The sequence below is a fragment of the Nerophis ophidion genome, linkage group LG04, assembly GCF_033978795.1.
Source record: "Nerophis ophidion isolate RoL-2023_Sa linkage group LG04, RoL_Noph_v1.0, whole genome shotgun sequence".
NCBI classification, from domain to species: Eukaryota; Metazoa; Chordata; class Actinopteri; order Syngnathiformes; family Syngnathidae; genus Nerophis; species Nerophis ophidion.
Window position 1 is genome coordinate 10818174 of NC_084614.1, and position 19798 is coordinate 10837971.

The 19798-nt window shown below is 40.8% G+C and overlaps 1 protein-coding gene across 2 annotated transcripts in view; it reads right to left on the bottom strand.

Moving 5' to 3' along the window:
• Nucleotides 1-18563, bottom strand: part of radx (RPA1 related single stranded DNA binding protein) — a 42060-nt gene extending 23497 nt beyond the window's left edge. The window contains exons 1-8 of one of the 2 annotated variants that reach the window (XM_061897024.1): nt 17498-18563; nt 5794-5936; nt 5527-5719; nt 3474-3582; nt 2964-3064; nt 2771-2884; nt 2603-2698; nt 2347-2514 (exon numbers count right to left, since the gene is read on the bottom strand). In XM_061897024.1, coding sequence (XP_061753008.1) covers nt 2347-2514; nt 2603-2698; nt 2771-2884; nt 2964-3064; nt 3474-3582; nt 5527-5719; nt 5794-5936; nt 17498-18086 — 1513 coding nt within the window. In that variant the 5' untranslated portion in view covers nt 18087-18563. The remainder of the gene's footprint in view (nt 1-2346; nt 2515-2602; nt 2699-2770; nt 2885-2963; nt 3065-3473; nt 3583-5526; nt 5720-5793; nt 5937-17497) is intronic. The other variant, XM_061897023.1, reaches the window with a different exon arrangement.
• Nucleotides 18564-19798: the final 1235 nt, after the last annotated feature.

A 19798-nucleotide genomic window follows, 5' to 3' on the forward strand; every position in this document is an offset into this window, starting at 1 on the left:
AAAATATTATAATTTTGTATGTGGACTTGGTTGAACTGAGAGTTTGTGTGTGTGAGACAGTGCACACAATGTTAATTGTTGAAAATATCGAGCTTCTGGTCTTGGAGTCATGTTGGTGTGTGAAATTTACAATAAATATGGCTGAGCAGAGGTCTGTGTGTGTGTGTGTGTGTGTGTGTGCACGCGTAAGGAAGGGATGGGGTGATGTTCATGTGTGCCCATGTGTAGGATGTGGCTCTTTGCGGTAACACAGTAAAAAAAGTGGCTCTTAGTCTCTGACTGGTTGGCCATCCCTGGTGCAACCCCAAAAGGGACAAGCAGTAGAAATGGATGGATGGATATTTCAATATATATATATATATATATATATATATATATATATATATATATATATATATATATATATATATATATATACAGTGGGGCAAACAAGTATTTAGTCAGCCACCGATTGTGCAAGTTCTCCCACTTAAAATGATGACAGGTCTGTAATTTTCATCACAGGTACACTTCAACTGTGAGAGACAGAATGTGAAAAAAATAATCCAGGAATTCACATTTTAGGAATTTTAAATAATTTATTTGTAAATTATGGTGGAAAATACGTATTTGGTCACTTCAAAAAAGGAAGACCTCTGGCTCTCACAGACCTATAACTTCTTCAAGAAGCTCTTCTGTCCTCCAATCGTTACCTGTATTAATGGAACCTGTTGGAACTTATTATCTGTATAAAAGACACCTGTCCACAGCCTCAAACAGTCAGACTCCAAACTCCACTATGGCCAAGACCAAAGAGCTGTCGAATGACACCAGGAAAAGAATTGTAGACCTGCACCAGACTGGGAAGAGTGAATCTATAATAGGCAAGCAGCTTGGTGTGAAAAAATCAACTGTGGGAGCAATTATCAGAAAAGGGAAGACATACAAGACCACTGATAATCTCCCTCGATCTGGGGCTCCACGCAAGATCTCATCCCATGGGGTCAAAATGATCATCGGAACGGTGAGCAAAAATCCCAGAACCACATGGGGGGACCTGGTGAATGACCTGCAGAGAGCTGGGACCAAAGTAATAAAGATTACCATCAGTAACACACTACGCCGACAGGTAATCAAATCCTGCAGTGCCAGACGTGTCCCCCTGCTTAAGCCAGTGCATGTCCAGGCCCGTCTGAAGTTTGCCAGAGAGCACATGGATGACACAGCAGAGGATTGGGAGAATGTCATGTGGTCAGATGAAACCAAAATATAACTTTTTGGTATAAACTCAACTTGTCGTGTTTGGAGGAAGAAGAATACTGAGTTGCATCCCAAGAACACCATACCTACTGTGAAGCATGGGGGTGGGAACATCATGCTTTGGGGCTGTTTTTCTGCTAAGGGGACAGGACGACTGATCCGTGTTAAGGAAAGAATGAAAGGGGCCATGTAACGTGAGATTTTGAGCCAAAACCTCCTTCCATCAGTGAGAGCTTTGAAGATGCAACGTGGCTGGGTCTTCCAGCATGACAATGATCCCAAACACACCGCCCGAGCAACGAAGGAGTGGCTCCGTAAGAAGCATTTGAAAGTCCTGGAGTGGCCTAGCCAGTCTTCAGACCTCAACCCCATAGAAAATCTGTGGAGGGAGTTGAAAGTCCGTGTTGCTCGGCGACAGCCCCAAAACATCACTGCTCTCGAGAAGATCTGCATAGAAGAATGGGCTAAAATACCAGCTAATGTGTGTGCAAACCTGGTAAAGACCTATAGTAATCGTTTGACCTCTGTTATTGCCAACAAAGGTTATATTGCGAAGTATTGAGTTGAATTATTGTTATTGACCAAAATAAATTTATGCGGTATGCGGTCAGGTGCAAGTCTGGCTCAGGGAGGAGGACGCCCCTGTCATGCAGAGTCGGATTGTACCAATTAGTCCTTTCAACAAATTCTACCATTATTTACAAATACATTCTTTACAATTCCTACAATGTGAATTCCTGGATTATTTTGTTCACATTCTGTCTATCACAGTTGAAGTGTACCTATGATGAAAATTACAGACCTCTGTCATCATTTTAAGTGGGAGAATTTGCAAAATCGGTGGCTGACTAAATACTTTTTTGCCCCACTGTGTATATTATATATATATATATATATATATATATATATATATATATATATATATATATATATATATATATATATATATATATATCACTGCACCAGAGTACTAAAACTATAGTACTTTTCAATGCAAAGTACAAACATGCCTTTAAGGGCTGCCAGGAGTTATGACATCAGTGCTCCACTTCGTGGAACTTGGATTTTCTCTTTATAAAAGACAGAGGTAAAAAGAATAATTGTTACCTGATGTCTCCGCCACAGACTGGGTGAATTTTTGCGGGGCATGAGGGTAAGAGTAATAGCCACCAACAGCTGTCTTCTGGAGAATCACGTTGTCCTTCTGAGTCTTAGTCCACTGGATAAAGTTATTTACAGTAGGCTCATTTACATATGGTTGACCTTTGTGGTAGCCTGTAATGTCAAAAAAGTGAAGAGTATTTTATGTTTCTGTTTTTTTTTTTTATAGACTGATGGGATTTATAATATGAACAGTGCTCACCAGTAATGAACAGCTCTGTCTCACAGCTAGTGGTGAGATAGGGCAACAAGCCATCCACCTGACATACTCGCATCTGAGTGCACACTAGGTAGGTCACTATGGGAGAGAGATTATGTATTTCAGATGTTCAAAAATACGCCAGTGGTTGTACCACAAGAGTTGTCTCACTTGGGCTTATATTTACAAAGATTTCAGGTTGAGAAGAGGAAAAAATCTCCAGGATAAAAGGCTGCTCTGATGTTCCATCGACCATGTGGACCCAGCGGAACGTCCAGTACTTCTCTAGACAAATGAGGATGGATGTGATCAATCACACATCGATATTTATTCATATTAATATGAAGAATATTTAGCATCTCACCATTCTTGCTTTTACACTTTATTCTTTCAACACGACCTACAAAAGTGACCAAACCGATGATGTCACACACTGAGTTGTTGGAAAACCTCCCAAGGTTTAATCTGACAAATTGAAAAAATATGGAATTACTCAGACTACAACACAAATGCTGGAAAAAAAAATTAAAAATAAAAATAAAACAAAAATGCTGTAAACCAAACAACTTGTGTGTGTCGCCTCAAGTATAGAGAGCCAGCTGATTAGTTTAAGACAGTGGTTCTCAAACCTTTTTTACCAAGCACCACAATAATGACCAACATTGAAATACCGTAGCGTAGTAGGCCTAAGTATTTATTAAAAACATCATTTAACATAATATTGCATAAAGTTTGACCAGTAACAAACACTGTTGGAAAAAAAACCACTCTAATTTAATCAAGTGATTATTTGGCGTACCACTATGTGGAGCCCACGTACCACTAGAAGTACAGTACCACAGTTTGAAAAAAAATGGTTTAGGGTATATATCACCTTGTGGTGAAACGATAAGACACATCAGGCAATGACCACTGAGGTTGAACTTTCTTCGGTGGCACTACAGTGATGACTGAAGCTGGATTGCGAAAGTTCAGGGAGATTTCTGCAGAGAAAAGAAAGAATTACAACATTAACATTACTTTTGGTCAACATTAACCTTTCCAGGGCACTCAATAAAAGCACATTTCATGACTTTTACCAATAATAATACTGTACTAATAACAGTACTACTAAAACCAGAAAAAAACTCTTAAATGTACAAACCCCGATTCCATATGAGTTGGGAAATTGTGTTAGATGTAAATATAAACGGAATAAAATGATTTGCAAATTATTTTCAACCCATATTCAATTGAATGCACTACAAAGACAAGATAATTGATGTTCAAACTCATAAACGTAATTTTTTTTTTGCAAATAATAATTAACTTAGAATTTCATGGCTTCAACACGTGCCAAAATAGTTGGGAAAGGGCATGTTCAACACTGTGTTACATCACCTTTTCTTTTAACAACACTCAATAAACATTTGGGAACTGAGGAAACTATTTGGTAAAGCTTTGAAAGTGGAATTCTTTCCCATTCTTGTTTTATGTAGAGCTTCAGTCGTTCAACATTCCGGGGTCTCCGCTGTCGTATTTTACGCTTCATAATGCACCACACATTTTCGATGGGAGACAGGTCTGGACTGCAGGCGGGCCAGGAAAGTACCCGCAATCTTTTACTACGAAGCCATGCTGTTGTAACAGGTGGTTTGGCATTGTCTTGCTGAAATAAGCAGGGGTGTCCATGATAACGTTGCTTGGATGACAACATATGTTGCTCTAAAACCTGTATGTACCTTTCATCAATAATGGTGCCTTCACTGAAGTGTAAGTTACCCATGCCTTGGGCACTAATACACCCCCGTACCATCACAGATACTGGCTTTTGAAGTTTGCGCCTATAACAATCCAAATGGTAATTTTCCTTTTTGTTTTGGATGACACCATGTCCTCTGTTTCCAAATATAATTTGAAATGTGGACTCGACAGACCACAGAACACTTTTCCACTTTGCATCAGTCCATCTTAGATGAGCTCGGGCCCAGCGAAGCCGGCGGCGTTCTTTCGTGTTGTTGATAAATGGCTTTCGCTTTGCATAGTAGAGTTTTAACCTGCACTTACAGATCTAGCGACCAACTGTAGTTACTGACAGTGGTTTTATGAAGTGTTCCTGAGCCCATGTGGTGATATCCTTTATACACAGATGACGGTTTTTGATGCAGTACCGCCTGAGGGATCAAAGGTCCATAATATCATCGCTCAGTGATTTTTCCAGATTTTCTGAACCTTTTGATGATTTTACGGACCGTAGATGGTAAAATCCCTAAATTCCTTGCAATAGCTCGTTGAGAAATGTTGTTCTAAAGCTGTTCGACAATTTGCTTACAAAGTGGTGACCCTCGCCCCATCCTTGTTTGTGAATTACTTAGCATTTCATGGAAGCTGCTTTTATACCCAATTATGGCACCCCACTGTTCCCAATTAGCGTGCACACCTGTGGGATGTTCCATATAAGTGTTTGATGAGCATTTCTCAACTTATCAGTATTTATTGCCACCTTTCCCAACTTTTTTGTCACGTGTTACTGGCATCAAATTCTAAAGTTAATGATTATTTGCAAAAAAAAAAATATTTATCAGTTTGAACATCAAATATTTTGTTTTTGTAGCATATTCAACTGAATATTGGTTGAAACTGATTTGCAAATCATTGTATTACGTTTATATTTACACCTAACACAATTTCCCAACTCATTAGGAAACGGGGTTTGTACTTATCTTGTATTTAATTATAGAATTTCATGTAATTTATCCGTCTCAAAAATGTGTTAAATAATTGTAATGTGCTTAGTGTCTATATGCTATTTGCATATATTCCATGTTGCAATATGTACTGTATAGCAGCCTAAGCACAAAATAGTATCAACAGCGCCTCTGCAGGTTGTATCGCTCACTCACACACAGGCACACGCAAAAAAAGTGTCAATGTGATTGCAAACGTACCAATTGAGGTAAATTCCTTAATTCCGTAATGGTCCATTTGTGGGCGCGAGCGTTTTAAATAACTCTGCTTAAGGGAGTAATATTGGAGGTACAACACCGTTCCGACATTGAGCGAGAGGTAAAACTGTGGACAGAGTTCATTCCAAAGCACAAGAGACATTGTGCCACTCTGGTCAGCAACTTCAAAGTATGCCTGAAAGAAAGGAAAGTGAAATTAACACAAACTGAACTACGGTGAAGGTCACATCTTGATGGTTTTAAATTCACCTGGTAGGGAAAATCTATCTTGGACCCCATCTTGCCGTAATACCTCAATCTGGATTTATGCAATATCCTCACAAGGAGAGGGAGGTGCGTATATGAGCTTCTGAAAGATGACTCAAGGCTATGAAGAAGAGAGATCTTGGACACTGTTGACAGGAGACAGGTAATAAAACACATGCTTATTATTTTAACAAAGATTTAGGATATTTTGCTTTCAGGTGAAATTTCAGTGTAAACCAAAAATGCACTTGACTATAACTTTTATTTGGACTTTCTCTAAATGTTGTCCAACTGGTTAATGTTTCAGTACGGTTTGCACAACTTTCTGTTCTCTAACATGGAGCTGAATGGCCAAATTCACAACAGGTGAGAGATCCATTAATTGACTAGTACATTTTCCGAATGCTCTGTGACACTCTTATTCTTATTGGCCACTTCCCTGTTTGAAGCGTCGCAATGGCGTTAAAACATACACAACATCAAGAAGACAGCTAAAATAACAATTAAAAATGCTCCGATCGATCGAAAAAGTATGTGTTATTGTTATTGAAAGTATGTGTTGTTATTGTTTACAAACTTTGGGAATGAATCCCTAAACACAGGAGGATTTTAAAGGGCAAAAAACAAATGATTTAAAAGAGTAGTAGATAGCAGTTATTGCTTTTGTGTGTTTTTTGTGTACTCTACTGACTTTGTTTGGCTCAGACAATTAATAAATAATAAAACAAACTGAGGCAGCAAGTACTTTAAAATTTGTGTTGATATCGTTACATTTTAATAATGTGTCAAAAGCATATCGGCTGATCTCACTCACAGATAATCAGTATCGGACTATTCACGATAAGCAGCACAGCATTAACTTGGGGTGGGTATTGTTCATATTTTTTTTTAATTATTTTTGTCTTGACCAGCTTCTTAGGCAAATCATATGGTTGATGTAGATGCCCATATCGGCTGTTCAGATCTACTTTACAAAAGAGAAGTGTAGGATTCATCTCTTGTTGCCTTATTTTTATTTGACTTTATTAAATATATTTATATTATCATTTGGTGCTAAGCTAAAGTCTTAACAAGCTGCTACGCTTCGTACTGCCTCTGCCTCTGTCAGTATGTCTCTGCAGCACCCAGCATTGTCTCACCCACACATCCTAAATAGTTACACACAGAGCGGTAACAGCCAATCAGCAGTGAGTATTCAGAGCGCATGGAGTCAGTGCTCATAGCAGAGGCAGGCAGAGAGGAGAGACGGTGCGGGTTAGCAAAAAGGTGTAACTTTAACAGGTGACTATAATGCAGCAGACTCTCGCCAAATTATAATAAACACTTCCAAGTCAACTACTAGTAACATCACTATGAGCCTGATGACGTTCTAGAATTATAAGCGGCAGCTCAGCTCACTCGCAGTCCTTGAGGTGACTTATTTGTGTTTAGTTTTTACTTTACGGAAAAAATATTGAGATACATATTGTATATTGCCATTCAGCATACGGAGCGGAAAAATCAGCCGAAAATTGTGTGCTTTTTCACGCAACGAAGGCGGCCTACTTCACCACAGTCTGTAGTCTATTGCCCCCCCCCACCCCCACCCCACCCCAACGCAGCAATGAGATGGAGACGTGATGGTGGCAACAGGCGAAATTACACTGTTCCTTACACACACCCAGCCCCTTCCGCAACAGGCCGACGCCCCCTCTCAATGTTTTACTTGATTATTCATTTGAATACAATGTATAATATTATATTTTTATTGACAGAAGTATTTTATTCAAAACACAAGCTTTACGTTTGCACTTTATTAATCTCAATGTTAAAGAATATTATTTAGTTGCATGCAAAGTGCAATGCTACATCTTTGTATTTTATTCATTCAAGACAGAAGTATTGCTTCCAAGAGGAAGCGCTTAAGGGGCTGTTTGCAACTTGCTCAGAGTTAAATTGTTCGAAGCAAACAATATTACAGGGACACCATTGGCAAGCTTGTGCATCTGTGTAGATGTGGCAATAATAGTTTAACAGAACCTATTTGTGATAAAACGGTCTATATTGTTCACAATTACCAAGTTTGTGTACTAAAAAATTTCAACAGCCTCGAATAAAATTATTGGTGTTTAGGGTGGTCACTCACCCTTTATTGTCAACATGTACGTGCAGAGAGCGGGAGCACACATACAAAAGTAGTCCAAGAGAACCAACGAACAATAACGCTATCCATCCAAATTGCTATTATTAGCTAACAACACTCAAAACGTATGCGCATGCATGTGCTACGTACGTATGCAGTTACACCCTTACGTCCTAGAAACCAGAAGAGAGTGGGATATACGGTGTATAGCCTTTACCTTTAAGCTAATACTGAGGGAAACTGTGATGACTTAGTTTGACGCTTGCAAATGATTCAATGTCAAGTATTGTGGACATTTTTGGGATATGACAATCCGTTTATTTTAAGCAAACAAAATGAAATCAAATGTAGGCTTTAGAAAATGTCATTGTTAGTATGCTGACCTTGAATTGAACATTATCACAGCAGCGACACTTGACCACACACGGCACGGTCGTAAAACTGTTTGTGTCCTCCATAAGAGCGCACCTCAGTGCTACCACCTGAACCCTTGATTAAACGAGGTTACCATGGCAACCGCACCATAGCAACAGTCCTATCCCTGACGGGGACCAGTGAAAACCATCAGCATGAACAGACGCCAGCAATCATTTAGAGACAACAAAATAAAACAAGATAAACAAAATGAGGAAATTTGGCTCCAACATACAGTGTAAAATACATTGGAAAGTTAGCGCCCTTTAGACATCTGTGTAGATGTGGCAAACAGCCCCTTTAATTTAATTCTTTGAAAATGAGTACATACAAAAGTACAATTTATGTCTTGTTTAAAAAAGAACATATTAGCCTTGAACTTTCCGGGGAGGCCCGTCTTGTCCACTGCTGATAGCCAGGTCTTCAGCTCCAAATGAGCTGACTGCACTGCTGTCTTGTCTTTTTGACAGCACCCTGAAGGACAAGGCAGCAGTGCAGTCAGCCCATGTGGAGCTGAAGACCTGGCTATCAGCAGTGGACAAGTCGGGTTTACCCGGGAAGTTCAAGGCTTGGATATACCAGCATGGCATCCTGCCAAGAATCCTTTGGCCGCTGCTCATCTACGAAGTCCCAGTAACCATTGTGGAGGGCTTCGAACGCAACATCAGCCAGCACCTGCGTAGGTGGCTGGGCTTGCCGAAGAGCCTAAGCAGCATCGCCCTGTATGGGCACAACAACAAGCTGCAGCTTCCCTTCACCGGATTGACCGAGGAGTTTAAAGTCACCAGAGCCAGGGAGGTGTTACTTTACAGAGACTCATCTGACACCGGAGTCTCCTCTGCTGGCATCAAGGTCAGAACTGGGAGGAAGTGGTAGGCACAAGAGGCCGTCGACCAGGCAGAAGCTAGGCTGAGACGTGGCGTTTTAGTAGGTGCTGTGGCAGTAGAACGAGCTGGGCTGGGTAGCCATACAAGACCACGCTACGACAAAGCCCAGGGTCGAAAGAGACGGCTGATGGTGCAGGGAGAGATCCGTGCAGAGGTTGAGGAGGATCGTCAGAGCAAGACAGTGGCCATGCGCCAGCAAGGAGCCTGGACAAATTGGGACCACGCATCTACCAGGAAGATCACCTGGACAGAACTTTGGAAGTCAGAACCAGCAAGACTCAAGTTCCTGATCCAGTCAGTGTATGATGCCCTCCCTAGTCCATCTAATCTTCATTGCTGGGGGCTAGCAGAAACACCTGAATGTCCATTGTGCAAGGCACGGGGTTCCCTGGAACACATCCTGAGCTGCTGCCCTAAAGCCCTGGGAGAGCGGAGGTACACATGGCGCCACAACCAGGTGCTGAAGGCAGGGAGAGGGGAGGTACACATGGCGCCACAACCAGGTGCTGAAGGCAGGGAGAGGGGAGGTACACATGGCGCCACAACCAGGTGCTGAAGGCAGTAGCAGACACCATTGGCACTGGAATCCAGCAGAGCAAACATATAACATATCCTTCGTCAAAGTAGGGGGCAAACCACAGGCAGGACGTAAGGCCCCAACCGGATTGCTCGCCACAGCCCGTGACTGGCGGCTTCAGGTGGATCTCGGCAGACAGCTGAAATTTCCAGAGCGCATAGCTAGGACATCACTGACTCAATGAAGCAAGTTGTGCTGCTGTAACTTAAAGTCCCATGGGAAGACCGGATGGAGGAGGCCCATGAGCGAAAGAAGGCCAAATACCTTGTGCTATTCGAGGCGTGCAGAGAAAGCGTCTGGAGAGCCCGCTGTGAGCCTATTGAAGTGGGCTGCAGGGGCTTTCTAGGGAAATCTGTGCATAAAACATTCAGACTTCTTGGAATCAGAGGATTGCTGGAGAAAATAATCCCCCAGAAATATCAAGAGAGGAGACGGATGGAGTAGCACGCTGCTTGGACACAAGCCGGGGCCCGATCAGCGCCGGTTGGGTCGCCTAGGCGAGGGTGTCTAGAGATCAAAGACCCGAAAAACCCAATAAACCTCCGTTCTTTACTGAAGATGTGTCCAAGCTGCACCACAAGGTGTTTTTTCAAATGTAATCTAGACATACAGTTGTAATCAAAATTATTCAACCCCCACACAATTTTGGTGTTTCAGCAAGTTGAACATTTATTCCATATTTTGTTTATAGTCATATCAAATAAAGATGTGTCAAATAGACAAATGCAACTTAAATTGTAACACTGTATTTTACAAAATACCAAATAAGGACATTTTTCTTAATATCTCATTGACAAAATTATTTAACCCCCTAGTTACATGCATCTTTAGTACTTAGTAGAACACCCTTTGGCAGTAATTACATCCTTCAAACGTGATATATAACCGGACACAACCTTCTTGCAACGATCTACAGGTATTTTAGCCCATTCCTCTTGGGCAAAGGCCTCCAGTTCATTCATATTCTTGGGCTTGTGTGCTGCAACTACCCTCTTCAAGTCCCACCACAGGTTTTCAATAGGATTTAGGTCTGGCGACTGTGAAGGCCACTCCAGAGTCTTCCAGCCCTTCTTCTGCAACCACTCTGATGTTGATTTGGAGGCATGCTTGGGATTGTTGTCCTGTTGGAAGGTCCAACGTCTCCCAAGCCTCAGCTTCGTCACTGACTTCATGACATTTGCATCTAATATATACTGGTAGGAAATATAATTTATAATGCCTTGAACGCGCTGGAGATTCCCGGTACCTGAAGCAGAGAAACAGCCCCAGAGCATGATTGACCCCTCACCATGCTTAACAGTAGGCAAGGTGTTCTTCTCTTTGTAAGCTTCATTTTTTTCTCCTCCAGACCTAACGTTGATTCATAGGCCCAAAGAGTTCCACTTTTGTCTCATCACGCCATAGAACCTTTGGGGTTTGTCCAGATGATTTTTGGCATACTTGAGTCTATTATTCTTGTGCCTGGTAATCAGAAGTGGGGTGCGCCTGGGAGTTCTGGCATGGAGGCCTTCATCTCGTAGTGCGCGCCTTATTGTCTGGGACGAAACCTGCGTTCCCCGCTCTGCAATGTCCTGTTGTAGTTCCTCAGCTGTTACCCGGGGGTTTTTCACCACTGTACGCTTCAAATACCGGACAGCAGTTGCACACAGCATCCTCTTTTTACCACGCCCAGGTAGTGTTTCCACTGTGCCTTTAGCTTTAAACTTGCGAATTATGCTCCCAACTGTGTCTCTTGAAATGTGTAATGTCTTTGCTATTTTCTTATATCCATATCCTTTCTTATAAAGAGAAAATAACTCTTAAATGATAAATGGGTTGTACTTGTATAGCGCTTTTCTACCTTCAAGGTACTCAAAGCGCTTTGACACTACTTCCACATTTACCCATTCACACACACATTCACACACTGATGGAGGTAGCTGCCATGCAAGGCGCCAACCAGCACACATCAGGAGAAAGGGTGAAGTGTCTTGCTCAGGACACAACGGACGTGACGAGGTTGGTACTAGGTGGGAATTGAACCAGGGACGCTCGGGTTGCGCACGGCCACTCTCCCCACTGCGCCACGCCGTCCCTAACTCTTCTCTTGACTTCTTTGACCAATCCCTGGACTTCACCATGTTGCAAATACACCATTGACCATCTACAAGAAGCTGAGCGTCACAGTCTTTTTCAATCAGTTTAATTGTTGCTCGTTATAGTTCTAATCACATGTTTTCAACACCTGATTGAAAAGACCTTATTCAAATTCTGTTCTTAAGTTATGATCTTCAAGGGGTTGAATAATTTTGTCAATGAGATCTTAAGAGACACTGTTTGGTATGTTACAAAATATAATGTTGTAATTCAAGTTGCATTTGTCTATTTAATGCATCTTTATTTGATATGACTATAAACAAAATACGGAATAAATGTCCAACTTGTTAAAACACCAAAATTGTGTGGGGGTTGAATAATTTTGATCACAACTGTAGACAAACTTTAATGATGTACAAAGGAAATTGTTTCACACAGTAGCTCAGTTACAAAGGATAGAATGTGTAATGATGGAAAGAATAATGCAAGTATAAGGTAGACTAAAAATGTAATGTAGTAGCAATATAAAATATAACATGTAATAATTACATATTATATATACATCCATCCATTTTCTACCGCTTGTCCCGTTCGGGGTTGCGGGGGGTGCTGGAGCCTATCTCAGCTGTATTCAGGCGGAAGGCGGCGTACACCCTGCACAAGTCGCCACCTCATCACAGGGCCAACACAGATAGACAGACAACATTTACACTCACATTTACACAATAGGGCCAATTTAGTGTTGCCAATCAACCTATCCCCAGGTGCATGTCTTTGGAGGTGGGAGGAAGCCGAAGTACCCGGAGGGAACACACGCAGTCACGGGGAGAAGATGCAAACTACACACAGAAAGAGCATTAGCGCAAGATCGAAGGCAGACACACTAACCCCTGTGGCACCGTGCTGCCCTATTGTATATACAGCAAATTATATATACACTGATATATATTATCTTTTTCATTACATTATATTTATATATATATATATATATATATATTCACACACACACACACACACACACATATTATATATATAAACACACAGGTGCTGGTCATATTATTAGAATACAATGAAAAAGTTGATTTATTTCATTAATTCCATTTAGAAAGTCAAACTTGTAGAATGTATAAATTCATTCCAAACAGACTGATACATTTAAAGTGTTTTTTGCCAAAAAGGAGATGATTATAACTGACAACCAATGAAAACCCTAAATTCAACATCTCAGAAAATTAGAATATGGTTAAAAGGTCAGATATTGAAGACACCTGGTGCCACACTCTAATTAGCTAACTAACTCAAAACACCTGGAAAAGCCTTTAAATGGTCTCTCGTTTTGATTCTGTATGACACACAATCATGGGGAAGACTGCTGACTTGACAACTGTCCAAAAGATGGCCATTGATACTTTAAAGAAGGAGGGCAAGACACAAAAGGTCATTGCCAAAGAGGTTGGATGTTCCCAGAGCTGTGTCCAAGCACATTAATAGAGAGGCGAAGGGAAGACAAAGATTTGGTAGAAAAAAAGTGTACAAGCAAGAGGGATAACCGCCCCCTGGAGAGGATTGTCAAACAAAACCGATTCAAAAATGTGGGGGAGATCCACAAAGAGTGGACTGCAGCTGGAGTCAGTGCTTCAAGAACCACCACGCACCGACGTATGCAAGATATAGGCTTCAGCTGTCGCATTCCTTGTGTAAAGCCACTCTTGAATAAGAGACAACGTCAAAAGCGTCTCGCCCGGGCTCAAGACAAAAAGGACTGGACTGCTCCTGAGTGGTCCAAAGTTATGTTTTCAGATGAAAGTAAATTTTGTATCTCCTTTGGAAATCCAGGTCCCAGAGTCTGGAGGAAGACAGGAGAGGCACAGAATCAACGTTGCCTGAAGTCCAGTGTCAAATTTCCACAATCGGTAATGGTCTGGGGTGCCATGTCATCTGCTGGTGTTGGTCCACTGTGTTTCCTGAGGTCTAGGGTCAATGCAGCAGTCTACCAGGAACTTTTAGAACACTTTATGCTGCCTGCCACGGGCCAATTTTATGGAGGTGAAGATTTCATTTTCCAACATGACTTGGCACTTGCACACAGTGCGAAATCTACCAGTACCTGGTTTAAAGACCATGGTATCCCTATTCTTGATTGGCCTGCAAACTCACCTGACCTTAATTAACCCCATAGAAAACCTATGGGGCATTGTGAAGCGGAAGATGCGAGATGCCAGACCCAACAATGCTGAAGAGCTGAAAGCCACTATTAAAACAACCTGGGCTCTCATAACACCTGAGGAGTGCAACAGACTGGTCGACTCCATGCCACGCCACATTGCTGCAGCAATTCAGGCAAAAGGAGCTGCAACTAAGTATTGATTGCCGTACATGCTGAAACTTTGCATGTTCATACTTTTCAGTTGGCCCACATTTCTAAAAAATATTTTTTGGTACTGGTCGTAACTAATATTCTAATTTTCTGAGATACTGAATTTGGGATTTTCAGTGATTGTCAGTACTAATCATCAAAATTAAAAGAAATAAACATTTCAAGTATATCACTTTGTGTGTAATGAATTGATATAATATGTAAGTTTCACGTTCTGAATTACTGAAATAAATCAACTTTTTCATGATATTCTAATAATATGAACAGCACCTGTATGTGTGTGTATATATATATATATATATATATATATATATATACACATACACACACATACATATATATACACACGTACATATATATATTTATACATATATATACGCACACACACATATATATAATATATATATATATATATATTAGGGCTGCAACTAACGATTAATTTGATAATCGATTAATCTGTTGATTATTACTCCGATTACTCGATGAATAATCAAATAAAAAAGACAAACTACATTTCTATCCTTTCCAATACTTTATTTAAAAAAAACGCATACTGGCACCATGTCCTTTTGACTTGCCAAACATAACAATAACAAGGCAAGTGTTAGAAAAATGTTTAGTTTTTTTATAAAGTGCACCAATGTCATGCACAATAGCAAAACTTTTGCTTAGGGGAATTTCAAACCTGGCTACTACCTATTCCAACCATTCTGCAATGTTGAATGCTAAAGGTCTTTTCTCTAGTGGCATTGTCGTAAGGCAGATTGACTTCATGTTCCATTTATCTCCAATGTAGTGGCATGTATTGCCAAGGTGACTATACTTGTCCACACATCAGTGGTCAGAACAATTTTGCTCTGGGTGGCTTTAATGTCAGTTTACACAGCTTGAAATGTCTGCTCATACTTCCTCTCCATCAGTTTGGTAAAATGGGTCCTTGAGGGAAGAGTGTAACCAGGGTTGAGGACGTAAATCAATTTTCTGAAATCGTCATCCTCCATCATTGATAGTGGCCTCATGTCAGTTACCAACATATTTAGGACACTATCAGTCAGTGCAGCCGTTTGCCGTGGGGTGCACACCTTCCTTTGTACCAAATACTGGCTTGTTTCTTTCTGAAATAAGAGAAAACATATCATGAATGTACATAGTAGCAACATTTACATGTAACTCAATACATACTTGGTTGATTTATTTAATAATTTCTGATGTAAAAGGCAAATGTTTTCATACCATGGTCACTGCTGCCTAGTTTTTCTTGTTATATTGTTATTTTTATTCTTATGTTGCTTTTTTTTTTATTCTTATTGTAATATTTTCTTCTTTTTTTTTTTCCATTTAAACCCCCGTTATTTACTTTTTAAAATTGATTTTAATTCTGTACACTGCTGCTGGATTTTAAATGTTCCTGAGGAAACTCCCTGAGGAAATCAATAAAAGTAATATCTATCTATCTATCTAATTACACCACCACATTAAAAAAAAGCTAGATAAAATAAATGGACATTGGGGATGCAGCATATAACACTAATAACACAGACATGTAACTCATCAGATCAGAACTGAATCAGATATTGTACATGATTCTGTTGTGAATAATAAAGGATTAATTTTAGGCTGCCTGTGAATAATAGCTTGAAATATTCCAGCACCATCATAACGTTTAAATTACTAAAGCGTCACTTAAATCTTATATAGCTTAATTGGGTCCGGCTACATTGATTCACTATGAAACCAACCTGAGATATTTCTGTCCGTTTATTGCCTTAAAAAAATCTCCTCGTTAACAACATATTAAAAACACACAAAGACGGACACAACGGATCAATGTACTTGGACTATGGACTTAAAAAGTTACGTACCGTGAGTTTTTTTCTTCATCCATGGATCCAACATGCTTCCTCTTAAGGTGCTCCCGAAGCGATGTCGTACTTCCGTTCCCCGCGAGGTCGATGCTGCACGTTTTGCAGGAAAGTGTCCTCTTTGCAGTGTTTAGATAGATAGATAGTACTTTATTGATTCCTTCAGGAGAGTTCCTTCAGAAAAATGTAAATTCCAGCAGCAGTGTACGGAGTTGGAATCGATTTTAAAAAAGTAAAAAGTAAATTATGGGGGTTTAAATGGAAACAAAATAGAGAAATATTACAATAAGAATAAAAAATAAAAAGCAACAATGGGAATAAAAATATAACAGGGTTTAGGGTGAAGAATTCCCACACTTTTGACGACTTAGGTCGTAGACTTTTCTCCATTGCACTTACACTATCGTTCCGCCATTTTTCGAATGTTTCCAGACAAAGAATACGGCTTGGTCACGTGAGCTGCACATGACACATCATTGGCTGGCTTACTGCCGCCGCCTTGGCGCTGTTTTGTACTTTTTTGTACTTATAAATAAATAAATGGGTTGTACTTGTATAGCGCTTTTCTACCTTCAAGGTACTCAATGCGCTTTGACACTACTTCCACATTTACCCATTCACACACACATTCACACACTGATGGAGGGAGCTGCCATGCAAGGCGCTAACCAGCACCCATCAGGAGCAAGGGTGAAGTGTCTTGCTCAGGACACAACGGACGTGACGAGGTTGTTACTAGGTGGGATTTGAACCAGTGACTCTCGGGTTGCGCACGGCCACTCTTCCACTGCGCCACGCCGTCCCCTACTTATTTTGATTATTGTTTCTCAGCGTTTTGTAAATGTTGCAGTTCCTAAATAAAGGTTTAGGAAAGAACGAGAGGAAAAAAAAAAAGAAAAAGAAAAAAAAAAAAGAGCCTCAGCGCAGGCGCACTGCATACATCTAATGAATCGATGACTAAATTAATCGCCAACTATTTTTATAATCGATTTTAATCGATTAGTTGTTACAGCCCTAATATATATATATATATATATAATATTTTTAATATTAACATCCGTCAATCCATTTTCTACCGCTTGTCCCTTTTGGAGTCATAATTAAAAAAAACATAACATTCAAATTTGTATTTTTCTTAGAGTTCAGATGCCGTTCGTACTACTAATTTTTTGATCAAATAAAAGAAAAACGTTTTTTTCTGTGACATTTGTACTCATTGGTTTCTTTAAAAAGTAGGGGGGAAAATCTGAAAAAAAAAAATCGGAATCGAATTTTGTGTGGAAAAAATCTGAGATTATGTCATATCGCCCAGGCCTTTAATAATGGCCTTTTGAAACATATTACTGGGGTACTACCGTAATGTATCATGCAGGTGTGAATGCAGCTTCTCACCATCCAGTACAAGGTCAGGTGAAGGGGGCACCACGGTCCACATGCTCCCCTCTGGATCCTCATCATTCCACACAGACAGGTAATGTTTGCGAGTCACCTGGAGAGGGACGTCGCTTTGGAGCAAGGTGCTCTGCTCCATGCCGCCTTTGACCAGCATTGGCAGCGTGTATACATCCCGAATAATAGACAGGAGTGCAGACCTGCCTGAGCCACAGCTCACCTTTTCAATGCTGATGTAGCCGTGCCCCAGTCTCCTCTCGTTGTACACAAACGAGCACTGCGTGATGATGATGTCCGAGCCTGTCCTCAGGGTGTTCGTGTGCACCAAGTGATTTAAACTGGGGTGAAGAAAGCATTTAGCCCGCCACACTCCGTCGGTGATGGTTACGTCATAGCTGTAGTTATTACCCGGATGTCCTTCGCTTTGATCAGACAAGTAGCGCTGGAGTGAGACGACAGCAACACTATCAGCCTTATCTATCTGCTCAGGCAGTTTCACATATTGCCTTGACGATAAATGTTCCAATGTCCTCTTCAAGAAAGATGAAGGAGGAAGACCAGTGGAAGTAGACGAGGTATCATCCATCATCAAAGTTGCTTTCGCCGTTATCAAAGCCAGCTCACGTTAGCTCGTTGGCTAACTAATGTCTGAAGTCGGTGAAACGATGCTATCGTAAAAAACACACATTCATGGACTCCCGTAGGTCATTTTTGTAATTAAACGTTCCAAGTGATAACGTAATTTTCACATTTTAGTAAATTCACGAACTTAGTTTTCCCCGACTAGCAAAGGTGCTACTAGCTAACGTTACAAATCCACAGTTGCCTCGTCACGCTTTGAATGGAACTGTATTGAGCGTCCATCAAATAAAACAGTAACACGGCCTTATTATTAAAATAATACAGTAATCTTGTTATGACTAATAAACAATATTTTGATATGATCGTACTTGCACAAGTAGAGAAATGCTACCTTTTCAAATAACCCGCTTGCGAGAGCCACTTAATGATGACGCAATCGACGCGGTTAAAAAAACGTAGTTTAGCAGTTGTTGTTCAAAGCATAGACATCCTATTAGTAGAAGGAGCATAGACCGCTACTGCCTACTAGCGCTGACGAGACGCGGGACCGCCATCTTGGAGTGGTGATCCGCTCCACTCAGCGCAATTTGTTTCGCAGGCGCAATGAACTGTCTGCGCATTTTTAATGAATCTTACCTCACTGAATACCACTGATTTTTACGCATTTTTTTGTCATACGTGTAGCTGTGATAAAGGAAACATGTTTTGGCGTGTTTTATTATTCATAGTTTGCTTAACAGTAATATAATATTCTTATAAACTATAAGTGACTAGACGTCCCAGATCAGCCCTGCGATGAGGTGGCGACTTGTCCAGGGTGTACCCCGCCTTCCGCCCGATTGTAGCTGAGATAGGCTCCAGCGCCCCCCGCAACCCCAAAAGGGAATAAGCGGTAGGAAATGGATGGATGGATGGACGTCCAAGATCAAAACTGGGAATATAATCCCAGAGAAGGGGGGGGAAAACGGTCAGCTATTTTTAAATTCCATCCATCCATTTTCTACCGCTTATTCCCTTTTGGGGTCGCGGGGGGCGCTGGCGCCTATCTAAGCTACAATCGGGCGGAGGGCGGGGTAAACCCTGGACAAGTCGCCACCTCTTTGCAGGGCCAACACAGATAGACAGACAACATTCACACTCACATTCACACACTAGGGCCAATTTAGTGTTGCCAATCAACCTATCCCCAGGTGCATGTCTTTGGAAGTGGGAGGAAGCCGGAGTACCCGGAGGGAACCCACGCATTCACGGGGAGAACATGCAAACTCCACACAGAAAGATCCCGAGCCTGGATTTGAACCCAGGACTGCAGGAACTTCGTATTGTGAGGCAGACGCACAAACCCCTCTTCCACCATTCAAGAAACAATATGATTAGGTCACATATACATGCATATATCCTACATAAACAATGTATGAACACATTAGATATATATCTTAGGGACCTACAGACTGTATCACTATTGCTCCAGCAGCAGCGAGTTTATTCTGTCTTGACACTTTGTATTGATATTTTGTATTACATTCTTCCCTTAAATTATAATGTTTAACGTGATTGTTTTATATGTATTTTTTATGAATGTCCCTTTGGATAAAAATCCCACAGATTTCACATAGGTGGGCTACACAAAATTCGGTTGGAAAGCTAGACTAAATTTAGCCTTGTATAATACTGTATAGCCACTGTCCATCTGATTGTCTAGTTAGCTAATATATATCC